Consider the following 24,527-nt stretch of genomic DNA (forward strand, 5'->3'; position numbering starts at 1 on the left):
GCTTCAATCTGAATCTGAGCTGATGGGCTTTACCATCTTTTACATGTCTGGCTTTCTTGATCCAGTCAGTCAGGTGCCTCACAAAGTCAAAGAAGAAGTCGCCGTCAGGCACGCTGATGACCTGGAAGTAAGCGAAGGATTTAATTGTGTAAAGAAGATCCATCTTGAATGGCTTCATGATCCCTTTTTCCTCAAAAATAAAGCTAATATTCAAAGCAAAAAGTTACGATTACATGTAAACGAATCACACGTACAGGCAAAGTCTGTACAGTTGAAAGCAAAGCAAAAAAAAAAAAAAAGTTAAATAAAAATAATTACAAGCAAACTGAGCAGCAAAGGACAACCTATGAATACCCCCCCGGAAAAAAAAACAAACGAGTACTAAACACAAAAGGAACCAGGAAGTCACGAACTGACAAGAAATCAATTAACTGATTACAGAGAGGTGGTAGAAGAACTTAAAAATGCAAAACCACTAAAAAAAAAGAAATAAAATGACTACAAACACACTAAAAGAATGATTAACAAATGCAAAATAACCACACAGAATCAAACATCTGCAACGAGACCCAAAACAACCAAGAGAAGACTCACAATTACCACAAAACAGGAAGAGGGTCAAACCAGTGAAAATAGGATGCAACATAAAAACGAACTGACTCCAAATTAATGAAAAATGACCAAAAATGTTACTTTTTATGAATCTGAAACAACAAATTCTTGGTAGAGAACCAAAGGTCTACCAGAAATATGACAGCAGAGAGAGCAACAACTACAAACACCACAACAAGAAGAGAAAGGTCATCAGCATAGAAACAGAAAATTATGGCTTTTTTGTCTAATCTGTCTATTTGCTGCCCCTGAGCTGAGCTTGTAGTGAATACGTTTGTACGATCGGGCTGCGGAGGGAGGTGTCACCTTGTCAGTGATCTTGACGAAGAGACTGAAGCCCTCGGAGGATTTGAGCATCAGACGTCCGGAGATGTTGTGGCAGAAGTCTTTGGCTTTCGTGCTCGACTCCACCTCAAACACCTGTGAACACAAACATAAACTAAAGTCGAGCTATAAGCAGAATATTTAGTAAATGTGCAGAAAAATGTGAACGATGCAAGTTCACTGTTTGTTTAAAGAGGTGGCACGTCTCAAATTACAGTTTTTTTGTCCTTAGTGTATAAAATGCACAGTTGTAAAATACCACATAACAATGTACTTTTTGAATGTTAATTGTCACTGACCTCGTCTGAATCATCAGGGAAGTAAACTTTGTGGAAGATTTGAGTCGTCTTGTGCTGGATGGCCTCCACCTCCACCAGGTGAGGAGGGTACTTCCTTGATCCGTTTCTAGCACAAAGGGCAGTGAGGATGAATAATGAATAAAATATAATAAAAACAATTACTAGGGGTAAAAATTGTAATTTAAAGCAATCATTTAATCACACACTGGGGTAATATGCACTATACAGTTTCTGTAACTGAGCTGTATGAACCAGCTGGAAACTAGAGGCTGCTTGCAGGTGCTTTTCAACTGAGCTAAAAAAGTGGTGTGAGACTTAAAGTTGTAAAAAGCAGCAGTGAAGAAGTTTTAACAGGCGTTAACAACAACTGTGTGTGTTTGTGTTACCGTAAGGCTTTCTGCAGCCGCTGCATGCAGTCTGGAGCCAGAGGATAGTGTTTCTTGGCTTGCAGAAACTTCTGGACGTGAGGCAGCAGGATATTACTGGGAGGAAACAAACCAGTGCAGAGCCACAGCAGCTCCCAGCCCTTCTCCTCACTGTACCTGCACACAAACACCATGACAAGGTAAACAGTGCACAAACTGAGGGTCAGGATTTTGGCTTTGTGGCACAGGAAAGAAAGTGTCCTTTAGTGAGAAACATCTAGAAGTCAGAAATCTTTTATGCATGTTCATATTCCATCATGCTTATATCATTATTTTCTTGCTCCTACCAGGCATATTTATAAGTGTGCAGGGATATGGTTTGTGGTGATGGTACAGCAGGCGAAAAATGTTAAACACCAGTCTCTGTGTGGACAATGAATAGTTTTGTTTGCTTGTGTGAATTTAATGAATTTCAAGCGGCAAAAAGACTCTAAGGGTGCTGCAGAGACTGTGAAAGAACCGCTGGGGTTACCAGGAAGGTGCATGTTACAGATGTAAGAGGTGAACACTCACAGCTTAAACTGTGAACACTGAGCTAAAATATTGATTATAGAAGAAGAGCTAGAAAAGACTGTTTTTTTCTTGGACTTACTTAATGTGATTGTCTGTCAGCTGTTTCAGAATCTGGCAGAAGATTTCGTCTTTGAGCGGCTCGGCCTTCAGGGCTCCTTCGAATATCTGATCGGTGAGCTCGTTGACAGAACGCACTCGTTTGGACGGGTAGTCGCCCATATACTTCATCACAGGTGCAAACACAGTCAAGGACCATTCACATAACGACAGGCTGGTACAGGTCAGGCAGTATGGCTGACTGGAAATAACCAAGCAGCAAACTTCCTCTGATGGCCACTTGGCTGGCTCCAAAAAACCGAGTTCATCCCTATAAACTCTCATGTTAAAATTACTAACCTACCAGCATTAAAAAGCATGTTTTCTTTGTATAGAGCAGATTAAATATTACAGTTTCAATCGCCACTACGAGACTAAAAAAGCAGCTAGACCTTTGCTAGCGATGGAGCAGTCAAGACCAGCTTATGAGTCCCATCAAAATCACAAACAACAGTGAGAAACTTTTGTGGGGAGTTTGGTCGACAGGTGTGACTGCAGGCTTGGATACCTGCAACATCCACTCTTACCAGTAGCAGTTTATAAAGACACAAAATGAATATTTATCAGAACTGAACTGAGCCCTTCACAACACTTCCACTTTCTCATATGGTCCCTTGGGAAAGTTAATTACCCACTCTGAAGTAACAAAAGCACCAGAGGAAAAAAGCAAACAAGAAAGCCAAACAAATGATCAATCACGCCCTCCGCTAAAGGATATCTATGAAGGCCAGAGAGGCCTCCTGGGAGAGCTCGTCGTGAGCCAGGACTTTTTTCAATAGAGGCTGTTTGAGAGGCTCGCGGGTGCAGCTCCACAGACGCTCCTTCCCTCGAGCTTTCGAGATCACCACCCTGCTCAGAGTACTCTTTGGAGGAGGCCTGAAGAACAGCGGTTAGAAGAAACTTTCACGCATATTTTTAACGTCATTTGTACTTAAAACAGCCTCACATTACACTTAGTCACCTGAAGTAGTCGTAGGAAAACTCCTCCAGAGTGTAGGCCTTGGATTTATCCTCTTGGTCCGAAAGGTTAATCTGGGACAAACCGATAGACTCGCGCCTCTGATCGGGAGTCATGGTGACGAGAGCCTGAGAGACAGTAAAACAGGACGAGGGTGAAAGAGGTAAGATTTGATTTTTTTTTCATATTTGACCCTTCCAATTGGTTAATTCAGCAAAGTACATCAACATATTTCAGAACATTTTCTAGGAAGAAAAAAAATGCTTTTGGGAATTTAATTTTCCTTTTAATGAGCAGCCAATACCTGGAGTTCAACAACCACATCCCTGTCAAAACCTTCCTTTCAGAATCCATGAGTTTTTTGTTTATAGCGTGTGGTTAAAGCACTTTTTTCTGTTACAGTATACCAAGCAGAAAACTAGTGATGTGCTTTTGATGATAATACAATGTGCAAATTCAATATTTTTGTAGTATTTTAGTGTTTGACACTTTGTAGACAGCCATTAAACACACAGCTGGCTGCACAGAGAGACTAGCATATATTTATTTTTGTGTTTTTTGTTAACTGGGGGAAAAACTGCTAAAAAAAATGGTGAACAGCTAATAGCCAACAATTGGAGAGACAGCAGCTGCTCACATGCTGCTTCAATCAGGTTGTTTTCACACATGTGTTGAAAATATATGTGCAGTGAGGATTTTTTGTGTGTAAATTTTAATTAATAGATGACTGGCAGTTTGGTTGACATTAATTAAAAAAAATAGCAAAGCTGGAGTGTTGACAGGTCAGATCAGCAGTTTACACAGTTTAAACGTCATGGTCATTTTTATTTTAAAGGATTTGTTTGACAGCACTCATTGCATTGGCCAATACTTACAATAGGAAACTTCAAGGAACTCTGTGAAACTCTAAGAGAATTTCAGGTTTACATAAGTTGGGAAGGCCTCTTGGAGCCATTCCTGAACAACTGCAGTTTCCAAAACCACCAGTTCACATAATTTTATGTAGGTACAAGCAGGGCTGGGCCATATCATACCGTTCACAGTAATACCGGTATAATGTTGGGCAATGATAAGAAAATGAAATATCGCGATAGAATATGGGTAAAACGCGCATGCGCAGTGCCTTTGTTTTCATACGCACATGCCGGAAAAAGCACGGCGGTGACGGAGAATGAGAAGGGCGAAAGCGGATTGTTGAATGAAATAGATGAACCAGAATTGGTTTGTAAAAATGCTGCAACTTCAGTGGTGTGGCACTGGTTTAGCTTTCGTCCCTCAGATACACAACAAAGCACTATTTTTGGTAGAGCATGCTAGCGGGCCGTCGTTATTACCATGTTGTTTGGAAAATACGGCACACTTAAAATCAATCCTTTGATTTTTCTGAAAATCGACAGTGCCCCTTATAATCCCGTGTGCCTTATGTATGAATTCTGGTTGTGTTTACTGACCTCAAAACGATTTTATGTGGTACACGGCGCTCGAAAATCTGTCAAATGTTTTAGTACGACTTTGCTAAGCTACGAAGCCGCACCGCTTGATGGATTGTCGGAGTACTACAGCTATCGTAGGCAGGAGCCTCGCGGAGTGACACGTACTGTGCTTCAACATAATATTACTGTATTGTATGTGTATAACCTCTTTTTAAGTTTTGTGGATATTATACATGGTTATGCTGAGGATATGTTGGCCAATTTCCACTGGAAATGCCTTTTGGTTAAACTGTCAGCAAGGAATTTGCATTTGCACTGTTAAATTTTTATATAACTTTAATGCACATAAAAAACAGCTGCTTGTTTAAGTGAAAATACATTAATGGGTTTTTTTGCACTAATAAAAGTTGTGGAGTTGTAAAGTATTTTGTCTAGTGTCAATTATATCGTCAGTTATATCGTTATCGCAAATTTTCTAATGTATATTGTGATAAATATTTTTGGTCATATCGCCCTGCTCTAGGTACAAGTTATTCGGATATGTAACCATGTTGCCAAGTTCTAGAAGAAGACCCAAACTGTCACCCTCAAAAATGAGAGAAAACTGGTCATGATGTTCAGGAACAATCCAGGAACCACCAAGGTTCAACCTGTCTCTATGTGTTAGCCATGCGACAGAGTGGCGGCCTGTCCAGAGCGTACCCTGCTTCTGGCCCTAAGACAGCTTGGAGAGGCTCCAGCGCCCCCGGGGCCCTAAATTGGATAAGTGGAAGAAAATGGATGGATGGATTGAGAAAGTACCGAACATTAAAGAAGCCCCTGACACCTTCAAGCTTGACTGAAATTTGCAGCTGCCCACGTGGATAATCCAAATGCCTCCTGGAGAAAAGTTTTGTGGTCACATGAAACAAAGATTGAGCTATTTAGCTACAATAACCAGGTATGTCTACACACTGTTGCACAGGGACATCCTGAAATCACTTACTCTGGAAGAACTGGTTAGACTTCCAGTTCTGTCCTGTAAAAACAACCTGCTGGATTAAAAAAAAAGACCTTCCTACAGAATCTGGAAGACAGAGATTATTTTTCTGACCGCACTTACCACTATATCATACTGTGGTCGGGTGATAGTAGGTAGCACATAGACACAGTCAGCAGGGAAGTCCCCTCTCTGTTTGGTCCTGTCATTGATGCCGTGTGCCCAGCCAGAGTTCATCACATGCTCTCCGTCATGTTCGTCCAAGATGATCAGATCTCCTTTAGCAAAACTCAGGAAGTTGGAATCTACCCCTACTGCCAGAGAGATGACAAACAGATTAACCGTTCTGCTCCTAAAATCACCTTTTTATTTCTAATTCATCATCATCATTCATCTTACCTGGGTTCAGGCAGTCTAGCAGTCCCACCACATATTTGGATCTCTTCCTTAGTCCCTCGAGGAAGGTGACCACCAGGTCGCGGATGTCCTCTGCATTGTTGGAGGTGAACGTATACTCGTCTCCTTTGATGGTGGCCAGGGTGAAGCTCTGTCCCTGGAGCTTACCCCCTCTGCAAAGTTAAACTTGATACTTCAAAATATGGACAAGATGCAGTTCTGACAAGCAGAAGATCCCTAAAAACTTAAAAATGATAAAACTATTGTTAGGGTTCAAAATATTAAAGGAGGGATGCAGGAGACAACTCAAGATAACACTCTTGGTACAACGAGATAAGGTCAAACGAAGATTTTAATGAACACACGTGTGGGAGATTAATACTGTACGCAGACAGCATCGATCTCGAAATGATGGAGCATTGCTCAAACTCTTATAGCCTCTAGTGGCCCCCACCTAGTCATACAAGCCTAAACATTCACATTCTTTCTCTCACCCGGCGCCTAAGTTATGACCTCGGCTCCCTGTTTATCTGCTTCCAACAAGGTGGTGGGGGTAAAACTCCTGTGGAATGTGGTCTGTCTCCTCTGCTATCAGAACAGAAAGGCCCTGACTCTCTGCACACAATATTCTCTTCATGATTCAGCAGTATGAAATGTCAAGAAACAGTGTAACACATTCACAGCAGTATCGGATAATGCAAATCAATTTAACTAATGTAATAGTTATCACCTTCTTCTAATTCTGGAGAATAATGCAAACTAAAACTACATAATAGTTTCCCAATCTTTACATGGCATAAGATAATACAATAATCTCACAATTCCCCCTTTTGATCTCTTTTTCAAAGAGATCACTTACATCTTGCAATCCAATATTACGAGGTCCATTTCTTCTTGCCCTCCAGGCCCTCTGTCCCCCTTTAACGGGTGAACCATATGTGGGATGACCTCTGTGTTTGTGCAGTTCAGATGCAAGAAAAACTAGATTTACGTCAACGACAGTAGTTACAGACGACACTCCCATCGCTCTCCAGTTCTCCCACAGTTTTATTTTGGTGCTCCAGTTTCCTACCCCCATTTTGGTGCCACCTTATACCTTCAAATGTACTCAGACTAGAACCTCTGTCTAAGGAGCTTTAAACCTTTATTTTATTGCTGCAGCTACCAGGGTCTTCCAGTTGGGTGATTCGCTGCTCCTCTTCTTTCTTCGACCTCAGGGGTTAAACCACCCTTCAGTCGTGGCACAGATCAGGGGATTATTCCACCCCAATTTCAAACAAAGATCTGTGTATTCTGGGGTCACCGCCGTGTCCCCCTTTTTACCAAGAGCCTCTCGAACCTCGTTGGTCTGGTGTTCCTGGATTTCTGCCAACCCCTTCATGGTTATCACTGCACCTCTTGGTGTATTAATTAATACATGCTTACAATAATTTGTATCAGCACAGAAGTGAAGAAAGTCTTGTTTGGAATTAAACGTTATGTATGTAAATATTTTTTTTAACGTATTAAAGAGGTATTAAAGAATGATACCTTCTCTGATTATCATGGTTCCCACCCAAAATGGTGTGGCTTGAGAATTAGCAAAACTGAATTTAGCTAGCTAGGGTTGAGGATCAAACCCTGTTTATTCTGGCTAATGTTAGCTAAAATATAGCTTGCCTGCTAGCATGTGCTAGTATTCATTGATTTGAGTCCCCATGACAGAACTGATTGAACACCTTGAATTTTCCACATCTTGTTTTGGGATGAAGTATGTAAAAGAGATTTAATTCAGATGATGCTTGAATGTCATTTTTAACCTGATATGACAAATGAGAAACCCATCTGATACTTCAGGCTTACATGTCTAGCAACTTGTCAATCACAAGCTAGACCCACTCTAATTCATACTATGACCTATTCTCCCATTTTATCTAAATGGGATGAGAGTTTACAAAATACACATCATGCTCTGTTCAACCAGAGGTGAAAGCAGCGATTAAGACCATGAACTCATCAGGGAAGGTTTTTCTGAGGTCATAAAGCAACACAAGAGAGCCATTAGGCTGTTTGCTTATAGACTTCTATATAATCAGATTTCTTCAGCTTCAGATTTAGAAGTTGTTGTGGGAAGACGCCATTAATAACCAAGATTTTCCTGATGTTAAGACAAACAAATCGATCGTTTGTTTGTAGAGAACCTTTAAGGTCAATATAAATGCCACGAAACCTGCAGCAACTAATTCACCTATTAACTTTGTACATCTCAAATATACTTTGTACTTTATTTTGGGGTGCCTGTCATTTGGTGCATTTGTGGCTGTTTGTCATACCTGCTGCTGGACACAGCCGTGATCTCTGGGAAAGAGAGCTCGAGAAGGACCTGCTCCTGTTCATCCACAAAGTAAACGCCGGTCCAGTTCACCGCTACGATAACGTCATTCTTGGGCAGGCTAGGCCCTGTGAGCAGATGTGGTCCCATCCATTAAAAAATATCCACAAACACTGATGGGAACAAAGCATCTAGTAGTTTAAAAAGAGGTACAGTGTTTTACCAACCAGAGAATTTGAAGGCCTCGTAGAAGCGTGAGAAGAGTAAAGGCCACTTTAAACGAGCAAAATCCACCACATCCTCCTTCACCTTCTGCGTGTTTACCCTCCTTTTCATTTGTACTCCCTGCACAGTGAGCTATAGTTAGATTCTCCCAGAACACAGCACAAAATTAAGACTGGTTTTCATCACTCGACCAGCAGGTACCTTTTTATGGGCACTGATGATGAGCTGAACCCACTTCTCTGCAGTCTTAGTGGAGGTGATTTCTCTGTCGGGGATGTAGGATGGAATGAGGCTGAGCAGACGATCCTGGAGGACCTCGGAGCCGTAATCCACATAGTACTGCTGAGAGGCCAGTTCTGCCAAGTCCTCCTCCTTCAAGACAGACACAGGGTGAAGCGATGGTCAGGAGAAAGCAAGCCCAACACCTGAAACCTGCCATCAACTGTTCTTTCAAGTAGATAAGATCATATCAGGAGAACCAGATGGGCTGATCAATATACAGTACTGTGCAAAAGTCTTGAGCTACCCCTCCATTCTGTATATTTGTAAATATGAAGTAGTTGTCTGTTACTCTGCGTTGGCCCTGCAATAGACTGGTGCCCTATCCGGCACTGGATGACGACCCTATGATCGGATAAGAAAACTGGAAGAACAAAGATGGATGGATGCGTAGATCAAAAAGCTGCAAAACTAGCTCAAGCTCTTCTGCACAGCGGCCTCTGCACGTCCCCCATCCTCTTTGCCTTCAGTCTGGCAGCTCCATCCTTTGTCCAATATCCACTATCCCTCCTCTGTACATGTCCAGACCATCTCAGTCTTGTCCCTCTGATACACTCAAGGCCTTGTCTTATATTGTTATAACAAAATGCAAACCTCGAGGCTTTAAAGTGCAAATTCCAGAAACCAGTGGGTGATACTACTGTCGTCACAACCATACATTACATAATGGTGCTTATAAAGTGCTTTTCTACTCTATTTAAATGCTCAAAAACTTTTCTTACTACAAGACTCATTCTCCCATTCAAGTGGGTTTAATGTAATATTCCCACAGTCATACTCCAGTGGATCCATATGGGGCGAACTCAACGTTCAGTAACTCACGCTCTTTTACACAAAGCAGCACAGCTCAGCAGCTCACCCTCTCACAGCGGTACTCTCCGAATTTCACCCCCCGGACGATCTGCTGATAAATGAGGTTTGTGGCAACGTAGTCCTCGGCAGGGTTGTGCCAGGGGCTGAAGATCTCCTTCCTGAAGAACAGCCTCCAGGGAGCATTCCTCTCCTGGGCGCCCTGCTCCTTTGCGTACTGCTCACACTGCGAGATGGCGTCCATGACGTGATCGTTACCGCTGCCCAAAGACGACACCTGATGAAAACATACTTGCAGTTACCTATAAACCCCATGAGATCTGAACAAACTGACTAAATGTTTTCATTTTAAAAAATATTGTTTATTTAAATTTAGTTTCAGTTAGTTCCAAGTATGAGTTTGATCATTTCACTTAAGTTTGTCTTGTATGTAAGATTTAGGAAATTCAGAATACACACTCATGTCGTGCAGACGTCCCAGATGAGCACCAAAGCACGTTTTCTGACAAACATCTTAGTTATAGTTTACTGACAGCGAGGTTATAACAGTTGAGCCTGTGTTTTACCTTGTCAAACAGAGCGATGTACAGCGAGAAGCCAAAGCGATCTTTCAGGTTGATTTTGTCCGCCAGTGCGTTGCACAGCTCGCTGGCTGTGGTGGCCGAGTCTGCGAGGAGTGTCTTTGTGGTGCCGTCCATGAATGTCACAGGGAGCATGATGGGCTTCTTAGACTTTGTGGCCTGGAGGGAAAAACAATGAGACTCATGTTCAGACAGGCAACAGTTAAGATGTCCTACAGCTGTGCAGCATTGTGCTGTTATAGGCTCACTTCAAAATATAAATATTACAACCTCTACCATCCAACCACCTGTAAAAAAAAAACCCCATTATTAATATTAAAGATAACTAACCTGTAGAGATGAAAAAGTATAACAAATTATAAAAAAAATCAAATTTAATTTCAGTTTTTGATCAGTCATTACAGATTTATTTTTTTTGTTAAGGTCTTTAATTTGTGATGTTTGATTGTGGTTATTTTGTTTTGTAGTTATTGGTTTTGTGTGTAATAAATAAACTTTTATCCTTTATTTTTGATGTCTGCCTCATGTTTTGGTTACTGAATAGGAGAAAGAGCGAGCTGCCTCCTGAGAAACACGAGTCAGAAACTGCTACAGTCCTCTTGATCCAAACTTTAAAATCCATCCATCCATTCGCTTCCGCTTATCCTTTTCAGGGTCGCGGGGGGCGCTGGAGCCTATCCCAGCTGTCACATGGCGAGAGGCGGGGTACACCCTGGACAGGTCGTCAGTCTGTCGCAGGGCTAACACACAGGGACAGACAACCATTTGCACTCACATTCACTCCCGCATTCACACCTATGGGCAATTTAGATTTTTCAATTAACCTATCCCCACAAAGTGCATATCTTTGGACTGTAGGAGGAAGCCGGAGTACCCGGGGAGAACCCACGCAAACACGGGGAGAACATGCAAACTCCACACAGAAAGACCCCGCCCTGATGGTGGAATTGAACTCAGGACCTTCTTGCAACAGTGCTAACCACCGTGCCACGTACTTTAAAATTCGATAAATAAAATTAAAATTAAAGAAGGACCGATCGCTTCTTCCAGAGCATATGAGTTGATGTTTTATTGAGAATTTAAGAGAGAATAAATATAGTAAAGAACACTGAATTTTAATAAACTAGCTACATTTAGCTGTTTTTTGTAAAGTTTTACAGTTTATGGTAATTTGATGTAAAACATCGTCAGGCTTTCTAGATATTTCTTCACATATGTAATGTAACATTTAAACACCTTAAAAAAAAGTATAAAAACAATTTTAAAATTATCTCCGTTTTCAAACCAAAGTATGAAAACCAGTGGAATGATATGAAAATATTTATTATAATATCATATTTAGCTCTCAGTTATTTTCAGCTAATTCTAGTTTCTAATATTTAATGCTGATATTTATTACAGTTATATAGTTATAGTTGTATTTCAACAAACAGTTATTATTTAATACAGATTTTAGCTAAACTGGAAACCACTCCCTCAGCACACAGTGAGCTTTGTAACTGTTAATCAGTGATAACAGTGATAGCATTAGCTAAATGCTCTGTAAATTCCTAAAAACCACAAACAAAACAACAAACACTGATCATCCCATCAATTTACTGTTGCAAATGCTTCCAGTTAAAAGATGAGACACTTGACAAACTGGATTCACTGGCTGGACTTGACGACACAGAGCAGAGAGACTTTTGGCACCTGCAGTTCCAACCAAGACGGCGGCTGCATCCGAGTGCGGTTGACGAACGTCCTCCTCAACCTCTCCTCGCAGTAGGGAGCGTAACCCGGAGGACCGTTTTTCAAAAATGTCCGTAGATACTGATAAAAGAGCAGAGAGAAGAGAAAATATTCATCATATTACTGACATAAAGGCTGTTTACTGTACTGAGCAGATTAAAGGTTAAAGGTGTGACATACCAAAGACACTGACACACTGCATACAGCATTATATTTGTCCTGTTTACATAAATGAAATCAAACTCATAACTAATTTTTTACTAAAATCAGTCAGAAAAAAGTTCATTAAAAGTTTCTAAAGCTAAACGTGATTTTCAGATGTAATATTATGTTTTGAGTCAGACCAGAAAACTTTTGCTATGTTTTTGTTAAAAATTAATTCTTGCAATGATCAAACTGCAGATGAAATCTTTGAGATTCTCCCTTTGACTACTTTATTTTAAGCTTTTACTTCTTCTGTGTCTGAGGACTTAAACTGATTTTCAGCCATCAGACCTGCTGATGGTGATGGTGGAGACGGACAGGCTGCTGTTTACTGACTGAATGCGAGTGTTTCGAGTTACAGATCTGTCCCATCTGCTCTCCTGGACTGAAATCCACTGCCAGAAAACAAGAGATTATATCTTTGTTCTTAGTGTATATGACTTTATCTTTTACACATGTCTGCTTTGGATTAGCTGGCTGATCAACATTAGTAAAAAGAAAGAAACATTGTTAGGTGGCTGATTAGAAACATCAGCCACATTTTAAACCCGGTCATGTTTTTTGTTTGTTTTAATCATTACATTTATCCTTAATGCACTCACATCCTTTATACCACTTTTTAAAAATTTACGTTGACATGCTTATTCATTGCAGTTTACCATTATTTCTTTATTTTATGGTCAAATTTAAATTATCTGTAATATATTATTATTAAATGTATTCTCTCTTAGTTCTTGACCTTTCATCTGTAGTACAATTACATGGATGAAAATAAAGGGACTGCAGAGGGCATAGGGCAGATACAGTGAGTACCACAAAACACTTTAATCAGGCAGTGGTGGGCAAATATTAGTAACATGAAGATACGAATGAAAAACTGAGCGTATAAAAGTGCAAAAATGGTGACACTGCAGTTACAATTGTGGTTATTTTTTCCCATTTCAGTTTTTTAAAGGTAAATGAGTTGCAGTTTTTGCCATTTAACCGTGAGGTTTTACCATTAAGTTTTCCATCAGAAATAAGTTTCTTACTTTGACGAACTTCTCGGAGGGGGCGAAGCAGCCCACGCAGAGGGACAGCAGGATCCATCCGCGGGCGTGGCTGCTTTTGGACGGGTTCTGGCTGAGCTGCTTGCAGATCTGACAATAGATCTCGTCTCTGAGGCAGAGGACAACATTCAACAAACAGATCAGAGGCCTTCTTCAATACACGAGACAGTCACCACAGCTAAATCAAATTAGACCCCATTTAAAAAATGTTCCAAAGAGGATCGGCCAGCATCTGTATGTAGGGACTGTGTTCCTGCAGCGAGGTGATCTATAGCCAAATATTCCATACAGAACATCCTCCAGGTCTGCTATGCCAACAGCATAAAATGGTTTCTATTTAACACTTACAGAGAAAAATAAAGTTGAATTAAAGTGAGAATGGACTAAACACTAATGTTTCATTTTGCCAAACATGTGGCCTGCGGGCTAAAACTAGCCCACCAAAGGGACCATTCAGGTCCACTAGAAGTTTCAGAAAGTAAGAAAATAGCAGTCGAGTCTTTAATATTTCAGATATATAAATAAAATGCATTTCTGTTGGTACAGTGTTGATACTCTGTAACAGTCATTCTCAACACACTGTTTTTACAAGCTTTGGTCATTAAGTGCGAACATTTCCAGAATGTGGATCTTTACAGTGAATCCACTAAACAAGCATTATCAGGCCAGACCTAAACATGTGAAAGGCTGGGTACTCGGCTCACAGCTGTGTCTTTAAATTGCTAAAGCCCAACGAACCCGAGCTCAACAGATGCTGAGGCAGGACTGTAGTAAATGCACAAGCCAGAATCATCTCAATAGCTTTAAATAAATAAGATATACTTTTAATAATCATGCTATGAAAGTAAACCTCTCTCCACACTAACTGTTCAAGCTCCACAATCACAGCATTAACGCTCTCCACACTCGAATTTAGCCGAAAAAGCCATCTGATTTCAACAAACCCATTCATTTTACTTCAGTGTCATCTTCAAGACAAAATCTACAATCAGAATAAATTTTGAAGTCTACAGTGAAAGTTTTTCATCAACTCCAGAGAACAAAAACATCAGTGCGTCATTTGCTTGGTCCAAAAACACCCATAAAGCATCCTCATGCTGCCACAAGCAACATCTTCATCCCTCGCTTCTAGGAGCAGCCTCTATTTAGTGCCGATGACACTCATGGGTCACCTGAGGGTGGGCCGCAAGATGCCGTTGCCAATGATGAAGTGAAGTTTCTCCAGGTTGGAGGTGGGTCGGTCTTCCAGCATGCTGTTTCCCTGGAGACTGTAGTCCCCCTCTGTCAGCCGCCTGGTGACCTGCCGCCAGCGTTACAGAGAAAAGCATTCATTTGAAGCTTTTGAGCTTAAATTTGCAGAATCCAAGAAACGTTTTGATTTTTTTTCAGTCTTTGGGCTGTCGGCTATAGTGGTAAAAAACTTCCCAACAAGAAGTCTACCCCAGCTGTCGTGGTTAAGAGGTGGGGTACACCCTGGACTGGTTACTGATCCATCACAAGGCTAACAAAGAGAAAAAACATTCACCCTCACATCCAACTGAGAAGCACCAGCTAACCTAACAAGCTTGTCTTTGGATATCTATGTTATCAAGTCAGACATTATCTATGTAGGTACAGGGAAAATATGCAAACATTACAGCAAATGTAGGACCTGCTCAAGGTGAGGTAACAGTGCAACACTGCACCGGTGTGCCACCTTGGCAACTCATCAGTTTCCCGGTGTCCAAGTGTCCCAGTGCTCAAAAAACCCCAAACAGTAATGCCTATAACTTCTGTTCCCTGAAGGAAAGGAATGAGGTACAACACAAATAACATGGGATATCACACCTCTGCATGTCCTGGCTGAAGAAATCTCTATTTGCAGCTTTAAGGCAGATGACCTGTGATGACATGCACACAGGCTCACCTGCACATATACCCCATCATCACAATCATCCCTCAGTTTGATAGCAGTCTTCACCAAGCCAAGTTGGGGCGGGGCAATCTTGTGTTGTACCCCGTTCCTCTCCTTCAGGGAGCAGAAGTTATAGGCATAACTGTTCATTCCCTTTCAGTTGATTGACTCGGTACAACACATATAATATGGGACACATATACACACCCCATAGAACAGCCACCAAACTGGAGTCTCCACTGACGGTACTGACTACACCGCCATTTTTGTCCAGTTTCTCCCATTTCTTTTGTTTAAGTTAAGACTCTTTTAAGGTTTGGTTATATACTGTTATCAGGTCACCCTGTGATTAAAAGTGGAAAACATGGGACATGTTAAATAAACTATTTACTTAGATCAGCTGAAAAGAAGTGATGTGTTTCTCACCTCCTCAGTGATCTTGGACTTCCTCTTCAGGGTGAGTGACACGAGTTTATGCCTGACGCTGTTCCTCTTCTGGCTGTCTATGGAGCTATTCTGTAGGTACAAACAGGAGATGACATTTTGGAGGCTCTGACCTGACAATCTGTAACGACTCATACAATCCCCAGCATCCTCTCACCTCTCCCTCCACCTGCAGCTCCTGCAGCTCTCGCTTGTAGGTCCTCTTGCCGAGGGTTTCATAGATCTTTGTCATGACGGGGATCTTCTCGCTGCCGTCGTTGATGACCATTGGGCATTTGGGTTCCGGGAGATCGCCCATGAACCTCAACACAGTGATCCATACAGCTAAAGCCGCCTGGAGGACAGGTCAAATATGGCAGATAAGAAAAACTTTTTTTCAAATCACCTGATTTTTCATTATACACGTTAGAGTGATTTCAAAATTATTCTACAGCATTATCTCTGATTTATAAAAATAAATAAAAAAATCACCAGCTTTGAGACTCTTTTTGTGCAATGTTCTTCCTCCCCACCATTGTGAGGTTATTGCTCGTGGGGAATCATCTGATCTCTATGGTTTCTCTCTAACACCGTGGGGTCTTTACAGTACAGTACAAAGCACTTTGAGATAAACTGCTGTTCTAAACTAATTTTGAATTCTGAAATGTATAACTGTGTGTGTGTTTTTGGTGAACTCTTATTGCTATTGGGGAACATTTTTTGCATGGTTATTTATTCAAACTAAAATTCTATGATTGTATTACTGCAGATCACAGATCAGCTGATCTCCATTACCAAAAAAGGCCATGACATTAGATACATTACTGAAAAGACACTGATAGTGCACTTGCTTGAGACACACATGGAAAGTGTTTGTGTGCAAATCAATCAGTGTCTCCATTCTCAGTTTTAGTAGTCTGGTGCATAATTATGCACTTTGTTTTATTCAGCTGCTATGCTGTAGGTTACAGCCTATATTGTAGCACCACTAGCAGTCAAGAGTAAAGCATTGCAAACATTTTTGTAGGCCAGTGTTCGAAGCTCAGAGGATTTTAGTTGATCCTTCACATGTCTGAACTCTGACTTTCTGCTAACGAGGAGTTACAAGGTCCCTTTGTGTAGGTGTGACTGTTTGCCGTCTCAGTAAGAACTTTCTAAGATGACTGGATTGTGTAATGTGTTATAATAAGAAAATTAACTATTTATTCATACCAAAACTAAACTGAAAAACCAACATTTTTGGTGATATGGTTGTGTTCTCTTCTTTTTCCAGAAAAAGGACAAAAAGAGTGACAGTTTAACTTGGTTTTTTCGCCCAAAACATATTGGTAATCGGCTCAGCAGCCGGTACGTGTGTAAATCTGCTGAGTCCATTAACACATAATACGAATAACTTAAACAGATGATCGGGGGCTGTAAAAGGCTTTGGGATTGAGATCGAAGGTCAGCCTCACCAGCTGGTCTCCTTCGTCCTCGTGGAAAAGCAGAGGTTGTTTCAGTGGCCGTCTGATGTAGGTGTGGGTGGAGACACCCTGGAAGTAGGTGGCTGCAAACTTGGAGAATTTATACTCTGACAAATCCTCCTCTTCCTCGTCAGGTAACGGGGGAGCCTCGCTCAAAACCTCCTCTTCAGCTTCCTCACCACGAGGCGTGTTTTCCAAATCCTGAGAAACAAAATTATATGTGAGAGAAATTTCTAGGAGACAAAAAACAGAAGAGCTGAAAGGACAGTGAACTATTTAAATCAGCCAAAGACCAGAGACCAAAACACTGAACACTGTTCTCGGTGAGGACCAAACAAACCATCCACTTCCTACATCTAAATAGTACTAAAACCCTCAGTGTAGACTAGGACCATGGCATCACTAAGGATAGAAGACACGCTGTGGAAGAGAGCCAGAAATTAATAACAAGTATGATTCAACACAGAGAGGTGACTGAAGAGTGAGAAAGGTGACTGAAGAAGAAATACTCAATGCATCATGGGAATCCCCCAGCAGTCTACACCTATTGCAGCATAACTAAGGGAGGATTGAGGGTCACCTGATCCAGCCCTAACTATATGCTTTAGCAAAAAGGAAAGTTTTAAGCCTAATCTTAAAAGTAGAGATAGTGTCTGTCTCCCGAATCTAAACTGGAAGCTGGTTCCACAGAAGAGGGGCCTGAAAACTGAAGGCTCTGCCTCCCATTCTACTTTTAAATACTCTAGGAACAAGAAGTAAGCCTGCAGTGCAAGAGTGAAGTGCTCTAATGGGGTGATAAGGTACTACAAGGTCATTAAGATGAGATGATTATTTAAGACCTTGTATGTGAGGAGCAGGATTTTGAATTCAATTCTGGATTTAACAGGGAGGCAATGAAGGGAAGCCAACTAAGAAATATGTTCTCTCTTTCTAGTCCCCATCAGTACTCTTGCTGCAGCATTTTGAATTAACTGAAGGCTTTTCAGGGAGTTTTTAGCACATCCTGATAATAATGAATTACAGTAGTAGCCTAGAAGTAATAATGTGTGAACACAACCACACCAGTGGCCTGCAGGAGGTCATTTTGTAGCTCTGGCAGTGCTCATTCTGTTCCTCCTCGCACAAAGGAGCAGATACTGGTCCACTGATGGGTTAAGAGCCTTCTATGGCCCTGTCCAGCTCTCCTCGAGTAATTGCCTGTCTCCATGTTCTTGACATTGAGATAGGAGACACAGCACACCTCTTGGCAATGACATGTATTGATATTCCATTCTGAAGGAGTTGAAGTATTCATGCAACCTCTGTAGGGCCAAGATTATTATCTTTATATTATTTCCATCATAAATGCATGCAGGGGCAAGCACAGATTACCAGAAATTAAGGAAATTACATATTTGACATTTCCTGGAAAAAAATCCCAAGAACCCCATGTGTCCCCCTCAAAAACCGGAGGGGGGAATCCTAGCTAATGGATGATTTAATCAGACATCTTTTCGGGACTACAAAACCCACATATACATACTTCAAAACCAGCTGGTGCCTGTCCATCCTGGTTGGGCAGCGGCCCGGAGTTCCCCAAGAAGCCAAACATACGGTCAACCATGTCCGAGTGGTCGACTGGCTGCTCCTTCTCCCTCTCCATCTGCTCAAGCAGCTCCTTCTTCCTCCTCGACTCCTCCTTTTCCTCCCGCTCCCTCTCCTCTTGCTGCTGTGCCAGCTGGATGAGCCGCTCCTGGTGTTTCCTTTCAGCCTCAGCCTTCGCCCGCCGAACTGTCATCTGGTTTCGCAGCTGCTCCTCCTCAGCCAGGCGCTGGCGCTCAGCTTCCAGTCGATGCTGCAGCTGTAGAGGGAGGTGAGAGGAGGAACAGAGGGACAAGAGTTCACAGAGGAAGATGGAGCATTATGCTTACATTTTCTCTGTTATCTTATTGTTTGTCTTGCTCTCTATTAACTGTTAGTCAAAACTAGAGTAGACACTAATCTAACAAATCATTATCATTAGATAATAGTCGACAAAGATTATGAATATTGTTTAAAACTGAACACGACATGAAGTATGAGCTATTCACAGAAGAATAAATCTAAACTTCTACACACTAACATAACCAACAACGAATAAAAACAGCGCAGAGGTCAACACTGTAAATCTCTGACACATGAACACGTTTAACATGATAACACGCAGCAGCAGCCGCCTCTGGTCTGTCACCCGCTCTGCTGTGGTGCTCCTGGAGAGCTCACGCTCTTCGCTTGAACTGCAGACGTGTTTGAGAATATTACAGTTCCCTGAACGTTCAATTTAATAAGAAAATGAGATTAAGCAAACATTTACAAAGTACAATATTTTATTTAACTTCAGGGGAAAAAAATCATATAAAAATAGCAATTTTACCCTGAAAAAGTTGAAAAGCTAACAAACATGTTCATATTTTACAAAAGCTGTTTTCATGCATAAATTCTGGACAATTTCAGGATATTACCCACAGTTATGCTCTCAAAGATGTAGCACACAGCGGGAAATAGTCTGCACCGAGCAACTGGAAATACTCCGTGAACCAGCATGTCAGTGCTGGCAGGTTAAAGACTGGATGACATCTGACCTGACAACATGGGACATTTGCATTCTCACATGTGAATCCATCGAATGGTGTCTATCACAGCTCAGAGCTGCAGTGCATGTATGAAAACAGCTTTACAGACTTTTACATAAACTCGCTGTAACATAATGTGTTAAAAATAGTTTTATGGTGACATATTTTAGGCCAACAGAGTTTAATACAGAAAGAATAAATACAAGAATATACAAAGAGAAGTGAAACAAAACTTTGCAAAATATATAAAAAATCATATAAACTCACACTGACAAATCCTGGCTCATAATGGGCTTTTGAGCCATGACTACCCTTGTAAACCCAATAAAGGCCAGCAGGGGCAACTCATCACGCCATGCGAGGGTGGCTTGGCAACTTCCAGGACCACCACAAAGATGACAACCCCACTCAGAGTTAAATACCCAGGACTAATATTTTCATCTTATGTCTGACCACATGATAAACCAAAATGTCCAGCCTTTATTCCAAGACGGCTGGACGCTGTGTAAAATGTAAATAAAAACAGAATCCAATGATTTCTAAATGTCATAATCCCATATTTTATTCACAATAAAACACAAAACAAATCAAATGTTTAAACTGAGACATTTTACTGTTTAATGAAAAATATTAGGCAATTTTTAATTTGATGGGACCAACATGTCTCAAAAAACTTGGAAAGAGGGAAACAAAAGGCTGAAAAGTAAGTGGCAATAAAAAGAAACATATAGAGGAAAATCTTTACAACTAATCAGCTTATTTGGCAACAGGTCAGTAACATGATTTGGTATAAAAAGAGCTTCTTAGAGAGGCAGAGTTTATTGGGAGTAATGATAGGCAGATGTTCTCCAAAAATTGCATTTCAAAATAAAGTTCCTCAACGTAAAATTGCCAAGACTTTGAATATCTCATCTTTAATGCACATTATATCATCAAAAGACTGAGAAAAATCTGGAGAAATCTCTGCGCAAGGGACAAGGCTGAAAATCAATAATATGCCCATGATCGTCAGGCCCTCAGGCACCACTGCATTAAAAACATGTATGAGTCTGTCAAGAAATATCTGCATGGTCTCAGGAACACTTTCAATAATAAATGTCCCAACTTGTGTGCAAGTTGGGGTTATACATTATAACTGAATAAATTACATCCTAACCAAGCATATTTAAAAACACACACACACACATTAAACATTTTCATTGGAATGACAGGGATTTCCTTTTGAATCAAAATAAGGAAATAAAAAATAATTTACAGTGGTGGGTGGTCGCTTTTTTAAATAAAGCCTGACATGACTGATACAAAAATCAAAAGGTAAGATTGAATTATGGATTATTTTGCTACTTCACTGAATAATTTTGCTCATTGTAGCAAATAAAATGATTGGTGATTAGAGGCCTCTTATTTATCAAAGGATGAAATCAAAGGATTTTTGTAATGGCACGCTGACGTTTATATCAACTCCCTAATTCTTTAGTGGCTGTTGTCGTAATTAAGTTATTCACATAATTGCTATTCTCATGAAAATGTGAAGCCAGAGCCACCAGAGCAGCTTAACATAAAGAAATAATCCAGTTTTTTCTGAATGTAACAAAATCAAAAAGTGTTATTTTTAAAAATTATTTTTGCATTAAATAAGATAAATGCGCACTAATAAGCGAGTTATATGTTTCTGACTGAGATTCATTTGGATATTGTTAGTACAGACTGTATACAAAATGCTGATCAGCCACAGTGTTGATAACCACTGCTTACTAAATAGGACTCTTAATGTGATCTTAAGTTACAAAATTGACATTATTAAACAAGGTATAAAACTAGTGACTGAGGCCATAAACTCATCAAAAAGTGTTTAATGAGATCATAAATCAAAAGAGGCTATGAGGTTTTTGCAAACACAGGACCCCCTGCTCTGGTCATTACAAAAAAAATATGGAGGTTTAAGGCACTTCTGCATTGGCTTCACTCTTTGGAGCTGGTAGCTATGTAGATCTATATTAAGTCTGTAACTTTTGAACAGAAGCTAGAGGTGAACCCTTTTTTTCCACTTATTATGCTAAGCTAAGCTAACTGGGTAGACGTGAAAATGATATCGTCTGTCTCTTCATCAAAGTAACAAACTTGTTTTCAACTGCATCTAACACAGATGAAATATAATAAAGACACCATATTATCTTTCACCTCCATCTGTCAGTCTGCCCTCAGCACCAGTGTTCTCGTCTTCCTGACCCGCCTACAACATGATTTAGGTAGCAGTAGTAAATGTAGTAACTATTTACCTCTGCCCTGAGCCTCTGGCAGAGGCGTCTGGCTATCATGCCCCTGGTGTAGGCCTGGATGGTCAACACGGCATGAAGACGCCGCCAAAATGCCTGCCGGATGAGGAAGCCGCGGCAACGAGCTTGGATGAGAGTCACGCGAAGGCGAGTCATCCGGTAGCTTCGGTAGTACTTTCTCGACCTGTAGACGGCCTGGAGGCGCAAGAAGCCAGACTGCATCTGAAGGAGAGGAACGCGTTTGACAGGTCAGGGATTATTGTTATGTATTTAATTTGTTTTTTGTTGGTGTTGTAATTGTGATTATTCTGACATAATCATTATTGACTTGTGTTTATGTTGGACACCGTGTGCTGAGGCTCTCACATGAGTACATCTTGGGGAAGGAATGTTTTCATATGTGTTTAACATTTGCAAGAAGCAAGACTGTAAAAACGACCAGGCTCAATTTTATGCAACTTGGAATAAAAGAAAGAAAGAGCTACCACTGCACTCTGTCTCGATTTAATCTGATTTAAGAAGACCTTGCAAATTTGAAAACAAAAAACGGAGAGAATAGATGAAAATTGGGAGAAACAAATACATACTGAGGCTTTCAGAATATTTCAGTGCATAAAAAACTACAGAAAAACAGGCTGTTGATGTAGACGACTCACAATTTGGTAATTCTTTCTGCATCGGTAACCCCTCCAGACCTTCTGAATAACAGTCACAGCGCCCCTCAGTCTGAGGAAGTTTGTCCTTGGAGGAGTGACAGAAGGAAACATAAACTAGATTTCAAACCTTTATCTTTGTAGGTTAAGACAGAAATCTCTTTTCATTACTCCTTTTCTTCACGCTGTGGTAAACCAAAGATATGTATATATGCTGGACCTAATTTTACACTTTAAGGAAGAAGAGAGCATTATTCCAATGAGCTACGAACACTTTTGATATTTGGGAATCATCTACAAGTCGCTTACCTCTCTTTAAGCCCACGCACAGCCTTCTGGATAAGGATGACCTTGTCGGTGATGGCCTTGTCCCTCTCTATCTCCAGCTGCATGTCGTGGTGATCCTGAAAGGAGACAAAGTGGCAAATAAAGAAAAGAAAAGTTATTAAATTATAATATGCAACAAAAAGGCACAGTATCAAGTAGAGCCCTTTTGCCAAAACTACGTTTAATAACTTAAATAAAACACTTGAAATTAGCTTTATAGGAGCTTGTATTTTTGCCTTGGGGACCCGTACTGAGACAATTTGGCCCATTTTAAAAAATGTATACCTTCATTAGGAATGACTGAGGCTGAGAGCTACACTCAGAGTATGGAAGGAAGAAAGTCTAGAGGGAACAAACTTGAGCTATTAAACTAAAAAAAGTTCTTGGTCATCAAAGTTTTTGGAGATTTTGCTTTTATTAGAAAAGAACAGTAGAAACAGCCAGGAAGTATAGCATTTCCACCGAGTGTATACCCTAACCACATACGATTGATGTGCTAGGATGGTTTGCCCCCTCAAAGTGTCTGGTTGGGGATGACAGCAGTGAATGTCATTGACTGATTGAGCATGCTTGTGTTTTCTCTTTTTGCTGCTATGTTAAAAAGAACCTGCAAAATCAAAAAAGTTTATTGAGCTGCAGAAGAAACCCTGTGATAAATTGACTGAAGACCTTGTTCAACATTTACACAGATGAAGACTGCAGTGAGCTTCATTAAGAAGGTCTAAAACTTTTTTAAGGCTATCAATGTTTTGCTTTGTTGTGCATAAAAATGACAGCAGAAAAGCCTTTTGATACATCACCAGCTGCCTAAACTGTCTAATATTCTGCCGAATATTCACAAGTCTTTGGATCAAGGCCTCAGTAAGCTAACTTTCACATGAGGAAACCAACCTTTAGAAAAATTTTAGTCTTTCCAATCTGCCAGTCATCATGTTTTCCCAGCCGGGCCTGGACTATTTGCTGACAGGTTCCTCGTAAGTCCTCCTGGAAAGAAAGAACTAGAAATAATGACTCCTGACATGAATTTGTACTTTGTTTTAAGGTTTATCATTAAGATTTTCATCAGAATTAAGGAAACGTTGAATTACAGTCAGTTTAACTCTTTCGACCTTAGACACCTACTGGGGTAACCCTCGTTTCTCTTCTCTGAACTTTCTGAACTGTCATATTAGATTTCCTGCCTATAAAACAAAATGACTGATATCAGGGGGATCTTGGAAAAATCCAGAACAAACCACAACTTTACTGATATATAGTGAAAATGTCAAAACTCATCATTAACGCTACAGGGGAGGTCATCAAATGTTGTCTCAATGGGGGAAAGAGTTAAGAAGTGGTCTAGGTTATATAAGTTTTACATTTAACAAACAACTATTAAATATACCCAAATGTATTTATTAAGTAAGTTAATTTAAGGTCAAAATTAATTAAAGACAGCTTCAAATACTTTCCAAACCATATTCACATTTTTAAACAATGGTATGCTGCTGTAAATATGCCGTAATTATATTTGATACAAGACTGAAAGCTCAAATAGCCTCTACACCATGTTTTATATGCTGTATTAATGTGGATATATGCTCTAAAAATCCCTCATTCTGTAATTTAAGTAAAAGATTCTTTAATAATAATGATAATATCTCAGTTAAAATAATCTGTCAGGACTAAGCAGTGA

General features: G+C 40.4%; 1 protein-coding gene across 3 annotated transcripts in view; it reads right to left on the reverse strand.

The window, feature by feature from the left end:
• myo7ab (myosin VIIAb) overlaps nucleotides 1–24,527 on the reverse strand; it is a 51,327-nt gene that overhangs the window by 5,303 nt on the left and 21,497 nt on the right. For 2 of the 3 annotated variants that reach the window (XM_063485506.1, XM_063485509.1), the window contains 25 exons: nucleotides 23,744–23,836; nucleotides 22,835–22,929; nucleotides 22,529–22,613; nucleotides 21,876–22,094; nucleotides 18,528–18,845; nucleotides 16,997–17,206; nucleotides 15,721–15,897; nucleotides 15,546–15,635; nucleotides 14,398–14,525; nucleotides 13,208–13,334; nucleotides 11,934–12,053; nucleotides 10,227–10,400; nucleotides 9,710–9,937; nucleotides 8,773–8,943; nucleotides 8,574–8,691; nucleotides 8,348–8,474; nucleotides 6,039–6,208; nucleotides 5,763–5,953; nucleotides 3,231–3,355; nucleotides 2,988–3,145; nucleotides 2,253–2,406; nucleotides 1,622–1,777; nucleotides 1,236–1,341; nucleotides 919–1,032; nucleotides 34–121 (listed from right to left, as the gene is read on the reverse strand). In XM_063485506.1, coding sequence (XP_063341576.1) covers nucleotides 34–121; nucleotides 919–1,032; nucleotides 1,236–1,341; nucleotides 1,622–1,777; nucleotides 2,253–2,406; nucleotides 2,988–3,145; nucleotides 3,231–3,355; nucleotides 5,763–5,953; nucleotides 6,039–6,208; nucleotides 8,348–8,474; nucleotides 8,574–8,691; nucleotides 8,773–8,943; nucleotides 9,710–9,937; nucleotides 10,227–10,400; nucleotides 11,934–12,053; nucleotides 13,208–13,334; nucleotides 14,398–14,525; nucleotides 15,546–15,635; nucleotides 15,721–15,897; nucleotides 16,997–17,206; nucleotides 18,528–18,845; nucleotides 21,876–22,094; nucleotides 22,529–22,613; nucleotides 22,835–22,929; nucleotides 23,744–23,836 — 3,742 coding nt within the window. The remainder of the gene's footprint in view (nucleotides 1–33; nucleotides 122–918; nucleotides 1,033–1,235; nucleotides 1,342–1,621; nucleotides 1,778–2,252; nucleotides 2,407–2,987; nucleotides 3,146–3,230; nucleotides 3,356–5,762; nucleotides 5,954–6,038; nucleotides 6,209–8,347; nucleotides 8,475–8,573; nucleotides 8,692–8,772; nucleotides 8,944–9,709; nucleotides 9,938–10,226; nucleotides 10,401–11,933; nucleotides 12,054–13,207; nucleotides 13,335–14,397; nucleotides 14,526–15,545; nucleotides 15,636–15,720; nucleotides 15,898–16,996; nucleotides 17,207–18,527; nucleotides 18,846–21,875; nucleotides 22,095–22,528; nucleotides 22,614–22,834; nucleotides 22,930–23,743; nucleotides 23,837–24,527) is intronic. The other variant, XM_063485507.1, reaches the window with a different exon arrangement.

Source organism: Pelmatolapia mariae, linkage group LG10_11, assembly GCF_036321145.2.
Source record: "Pelmatolapia mariae isolate MD_Pm_ZW linkage group LG10_11, Pm_UMD_F_2, whole genome shotgun sequence".
Taxonomy (NCBI): domain Eukaryota; kingdom Metazoa; phylum Chordata; class Actinopteri; order Cichliformes; family Cichlidae; genus Pelmatolapia; species Pelmatolapia mariae.